This window comes from Patella vulgata, chromosome 8 (assembly GCF_932274485.2).
Source record: "Patella vulgata chromosome 8, xgPatVulg1.2, whole genome shotgun sequence".
NCBI lineage: Eukaryota > Metazoa > Mollusca > Gastropoda > Patellidae > Patella > Patella vulgata.
The window spans coordinates 49,414,308-49,420,307 of record NC_065886.2 but is presented as its reverse complement, the minus strand read 5'-3'; the positions used below and the strand labels follow the sequence as shown (position 1 = coordinate 49,420,307).

Genomic DNA, 6,000 nt, shown 5'->3' with positions numbered 1-6,000 from the left:
CAAGGTATGCAAACCCTGACAACGTTGCTATTATTGTCAAGTGTCAGTCAGGTTCGCATTGCTAACTGCCTTGGGTAAACTTAAAAATTTGGAATTATAGTCTTGATAATTTGTGAATTGTAATGTTTTAGTCTATATGTTTAGTTGTGCAATTTTCCTGCTTTGCGATTTAGACAGTGGTCATTGTAATGTATTTGGACTGATATTAATATCTAAAAATCTTGTTTGCCAATACCAACATTATTTAACTGTATGTTTGTATGTTTCCAGGTTTTGATGGAGCGGCTCCAAAAATAAATGGTGATAAAGAACTTTCGCCTTTTGTAAGGGCGCGAAACATCATATAATGTATATTTAATATGAATCTTTTGTGTTATTACACAAACACAGTATAATAGTTGTCAATAAAACATATTAAAATAATTTGTTTTGTTATGCAACATCCATCTTATAATATGAATACAAAGTGATTGACCTAAACACGACTCATGTAACATCTTTCTGTTAGCGTATGTCCATACACAGTATCCCCAGTGCTATAGAACGGAACTATACCACTGGGAATACCGAGTATGGCCTATGCCAAGAAGGACGACGGCCTTTAAGTCCACAGTTGCTTGTGGACGCTCTAGAGGCTACAGTTATTATCCGATTGACTTTAAATTTTTACACAGTATTTAAGGTCATGATTTTCAGCGATTTCCGATAATTACTGCCAGAGTTATGGCCCTTGACCACTTCCACATATCTTGTGGACGTTCTAGAGGCTAAAGTTAATATCCGATTGACTTTAAATTTATACACATTGTTTAAGGTCATGAGATGAAGAAGCATATTGATTTTCCGCGATTTCCGATAATTACTGCCAGAGTTAAAACCCTTGATCACTTCAAAAAATCTTGTGGACGTTCTAGAGGCTAAAGTTAATATCCGATTGACTTCAGATTGATACACAGAGTTTAAGGTCTTTTGATAACTTGAACAGCTAAATCTTTATAAAAACCAAACAAATTCTGATAAATACTTAATGAGTTGTTACCCTTAATCAGATTTTAGTGTATTATAAATGTTTCATTACCGAAAAAGTGAAAATATGCGACAACTCTTGTTGACTGCCCAGACGATTTAGCTGCTGTGGGCGTATGTTTCGTTGGCTGGCAACCTATCTTACAAAGAATTTACGCATCAGCGAAGTTTGTAAACTAAATAACATTTTTTGACATTCAATGATGGAATAGAAGATTTTGTTTGAATTTAGCTTGAATTTGAACCAGTTTAAATATGTTATTCTACACTAATACAGATTTAAAATTCCATGGTCAACATTATTGTTACGTGTGATTAGAGCAGAGCCTTGGAGGAAAACCGTGCTGTGACAGATAAAAAGATGTGCTCTCAGAAAGTTTCAATTTGGGCAAAAAGGCGTGCCAGGTATCACTGAAGAGATGTCCATCATTGTACCAAATACATTTTTTGTTTGTTGAAAATTTGAATCTGAGTTAGGATCCATTGTTTTGTCGCTATACGGCCCGTCGGTGTGAGCAATCTCTCCCAGCTCCCATAAAACTCGAGCTTACTAGAATTTGCCTGGTCTCCAGACTGGCATATATTCGCTTTCTTTTTCACATCGCCATTATCTGTGAAAATTTTGCTGGTGATTTTAGTGACATTAAATAGTTCAACAAATTATTTAATACAAATACATTTTAATGTTTCTTTGGCAAATTATTAGATTCACATATATGTACTTAAATCAAGTAAGCGAATGAGTGGCATATTGTTAGATAAAAAAGAGTTATAGAACCAAAACATAGCTGGTTCTATGTGTCAGCAACATGTTACCAGATTACACGTGATTGGAATTTTACCCATTGCATCATTTGGTTTAAGGGACCAATTATATCAGTAATTGGACAGGTTCAGAATCATGAATAGCCTAGTCTGTGCGTGATGTCCATAGGCCCTATAAAAGAATTCATGGCAAACTTTTAAGCCAGATTTGATTGGATTCCGGAGAGATTACCATCTTAGTTCCTAGACAGCTTGATTCTAGAAGGGAAAAGATGAAGCAATTTCTACCAGCAGACTCGCACCAGCGAGTCAGGCTGGATGGGGTTTGTGAGAATGATTTTATTTTATTATGCATTGTACCATATGTAAGCAGCTATGATATATAAAATTTAAAAGCGAACTGTTGCATTATTATTCCTGGTAAGACAAACGTCTTAACTAACTGAGATGGATAATAAGAAGTAAATACACAACGTGAAGGGGAGGCGAAGACAACCAGAGACAAATTCTAGACGATCACAAGACTACTAAAATATATAGTAAGAAAAGATGCATGGGTCATACGTAGGATGTGGCAATCGAAATCACTGGCCCGCTCTCCACGTCTGACGAAAGACCCATGGTGCTATAATTCTTCTCTTGAGGAGGTATTAAATTTTAAAAAAAAATAATTTCCGCCAGATCATACTTACATTTCGAGCTTATTATTCTTCAGTTGCATCGGTCATCGGTATGAATTAATATATAGGTATGAACCATAGGCTCCCGAACAGTCCAGTATGTCAGGTCGTCGTGTTACCGCTGCAGATATACGCCAAATTGACGCTATAGAGACCACGTGTTTTCAAAAATTTCCAAAGCCGGGGGAGACCTCCCACCCCACAGTCCAGGATGATATTGGGATAATATTGTCGTCGTCCCTGTCCGGCCGTCCACATTTTGTTTCTGGACACTCTACATCTCACAATTTTTATCCGGTTTGGACGAAACTTGAAATAACGGTATTGGTTTCTTTCGATATTTGCATGTATCGGATCGTAACTCCATATATTATAGCCCCTGATTGTACAAAGATTCGGGTTTTAGCTCGTGGACACTCAAGAGGTTACACTATTTATCCGATTGTGATGAAACTTGAAATGTATGTTTATAATCCAAAGATGGTGGTTCCTTTCGATAGTCGGCAATATCGGACTGTCACTTTCTGGATTATGAAATATGTTAGTCCCGAAATGACCTAGTTTGTGTCGAGTGGACGTTAAACCCCATTTCTCTCTCTCTCTCTCTCTCTGGATTATGCCATATGTTAGTCCCGAAATGACCTAGTTTGTGTCGAGTGGACGTTAAACCCATTTCTCTCTCTCTCTCTCTCTCTCTCTCGATTATGCCCCCTTATTGTACAAAAAAAATCGACTTTTTAGCTTGTTCTCTGTCCATCTCTTGCAAAATGTGGGCGTATCTTGCATGGCAACCGCTTGTTAGTTAAACGCATGCTTAATAAATCAAACTAAGAACGATGGAGTTTTGTTAAATAGGCGTTTAATACTTGAGTGACCATGAGAAGCAGATGTATGTTATACGTGTTTACATCTGACGTTCGGTGCATATGACGTGAACATTTGCAGTTTTGTGCATTTCCGAAAATTAAGAATGCTAATTATGTTTATAACCATATTTTTACAAGAAGTTAACGTGGGGGGGGGGGGGGGTACAAGAGTCTATACCTCTCCTATAATAATTACATGCTTCCATCTTCGACCGGATGCACCACGATATATCGATAATCATGCCACCATAATTATACATATAAACAGTATTGCCTTACATTTCGTTTGACGTATAAAAATAAAATTATAAGTGATTAGTAAGTTTACAATAAATAAAATAAGAAACTAATCCCTCGGCAATAGGAGGTATCGGGTTCGCTAACGGTGTTGGCCGAGAAAGCTACTCGGGATCTTCTGGCTTGATATCCCCGTGTCAGTGGTGAAGTATTGGACGCTTGGCAAGAAATTACGTCTAGTCGTTCTGATGGAACGATAAACCGAGGTCCCGTGTGTGTAATAGAACCCCTGAAGGTTGGAAAGAGTCGGCCGTAGCAACGCTGCAACGACGCTGGCCGGGGAAAATTTTCTTCACAGCACACTGTACGGCGTTTGCCCGTCTTCATTAGCCCAGTCGGTGCAGAACAGTAGGACGTTAAAGCCCACATCATTAAATTTCCTTTGACATAAGAGGAGAACTAGCTATGACGTTACGACTGTATCAAGTTATAACAACATACGCAGGCTGTTTTCATCTTACATCAACATAGAAACATTAACAAGAGTTAATCAAAAACACATATTAACCACAGTTAACCAAAAACACCAGACTACCACAGCAGGTTTAGCCATGGTTAATGAGTTGTTTTAGGACTATGTATGGGGCAGAAAATACAAGGGATTAATAACATACATGTAATAAATATTTATATCTTTTATTGCACAAATCGCGTTAGGGTTGTCAATCAAAATATGTCAATCTTACGGTTGAACCCATCCAATCTTTACGTGGAACAGAGAAGGCAGAAGTACATTTAACAAACGGAGGTCAGGTCATATCCCGATTAACAAAGCTTATCCATTTTCCCAAAATCTCTCTTGTAAATAGCAATACAGAATAACCAGTCTTGTCTGAACAATCTCTGAGCCAATACTCAAAGTATCGAAGTAGCACGTTTCTTCATATTGTAAACCATGGAAGTAGCAATTGTGATTTCTTTTTTAAATTTTGTCAATCAAGCTTGTAATCATTAAGCTCGTAGACATAACAGTAAAAGATTTTCCGGAAGAATGGGATTCACACATCGATGCACCCGAGGGCATTCAAAAGGATTGCGGTAATAATCGATTTGTTATGAATGACTAATAAGGTCCAGCAAAGTCACAACATTTTTATAGAGAATTCTAAAAGATATAATTAACATTATGTTAAAATAGTGTATATACAAAATATAACACTTTATAAAATAAAGCATTATGCATAGAATGACAATTTAAATAATAAATGCATTATCTATTGTTTATTGATAAATATATTATTTGCTAAAGTGGAGTGTCGTGGGGAAATGTATTCTACAATACACATAACAACAAAATGCAAGAAATAAATCTAAAATGATGACAAAATTATGTAAAATTAATAAAATAGATTATTCTATTTAAATGAAATTATCACATTATCATCATTTTGAGTGTTGAATGATTTAAAAATAAATTACAAATACTCTATTTTTGAAAACACTTTTGACCAATTAAAGTACAGTGTGTAATATTTGATTTTTTTTATACAAAATTTCTATATAATATAGTTCATCTATAGATAACAAATATAATACCTCATCAACCAGTTCCCTTCCTCACTACACATTCAAGAGATCTTACAATTGTTATAAGTATGCCATTTGGATTCAATAAAATGCACCAAGGCAAATAAAACAAATTGTTCTATTTGAAATCTCGTTCGGGTATCATTTTGATACTGTAGTTTTGATATGTTTTATCTGTGTTTAAACTCTTCAGGCACATTTCACAGTGTTTTACTGAGCTTTACTCCCTGGCTACTGAAAGAAAGGTACATTTTAAAGTTCATGTTTATGTTTAATATATAATAAATTCCTAAGATAATCGGGAACCATGGTGGTCGTGTGCCGAGGAGAACCCTTAGCTCACAATAATTATATTCTGTGTCTAGTCTCGGTCACCCAGAACCTTCTAGTCTTTAACGTACGGAGGGTCTGGGAACGTTGTCACTATTTGAAGAATTAAAACAATATAAATATGGCCCATGAAGAGAGAAATGTTACAAAAAAAAATAAGAGTGTTGGATATTGAAATGGCAATGCAATCAAATGGATTTTCTGAAATGGCATGCTTAAATTAATTTCATGGGCGTCAACATCTTGTTTTAGGAGTAGTTACCTCCCTTAGACTTTGTTTATGTTAATGTAAAAGACCGGATAATCTAGCCAATGGCCTATTTTTTTCAAATGTTGACAACGTATCTAGACTAGTATTCGTAGAATATTTTCTTGATGATAGAGATTATACTAGGAAATATTTGATTTATACATGTATGTTAAATGCATAATGTAGTAAGCATGGGAGAACTGGTTACACTAGAAAGAACATCTATAAATGAAATGAAATGAAATGAAATGGGGTTTAA

The 6,000-nt window shown here is 35.6% G+C and overlaps 1 protein-coding gene across 4 annotated transcripts in view; it reads right to left on the bottom strand.

Moving 5' to 3' along the window:
* Nucleotides 1-4,256: 4,256 nt before the first annotated feature.
* The window catches only part of LOC126829639 (high affinity cGMP-specific 3',5'-cyclic phosphodiesterase 9A), a 42,380-nt gene continuing 40,636 nt past the window's right edge, over nt 4,257-6,000 (bottom strand). For 3 of the 4 annotated variants that reach the window (XM_050559638.2, XM_050559637.2, XM_050559641.1), the window contains one exon: nt 4,257-5,392. In XM_050559638.2, coding sequence (XP_050415595.1) covers nt 5,372-5,392 — 21 coding nt within the window. In that variant the 3' untranslated portion in view covers nt 4,257-5,371. Of the gene's footprint in view, nt 5,396-6,000 lie in introns of all 4 variants that reach the window. The other variant, XM_050559639.1, reaches the window with a different exon arrangement.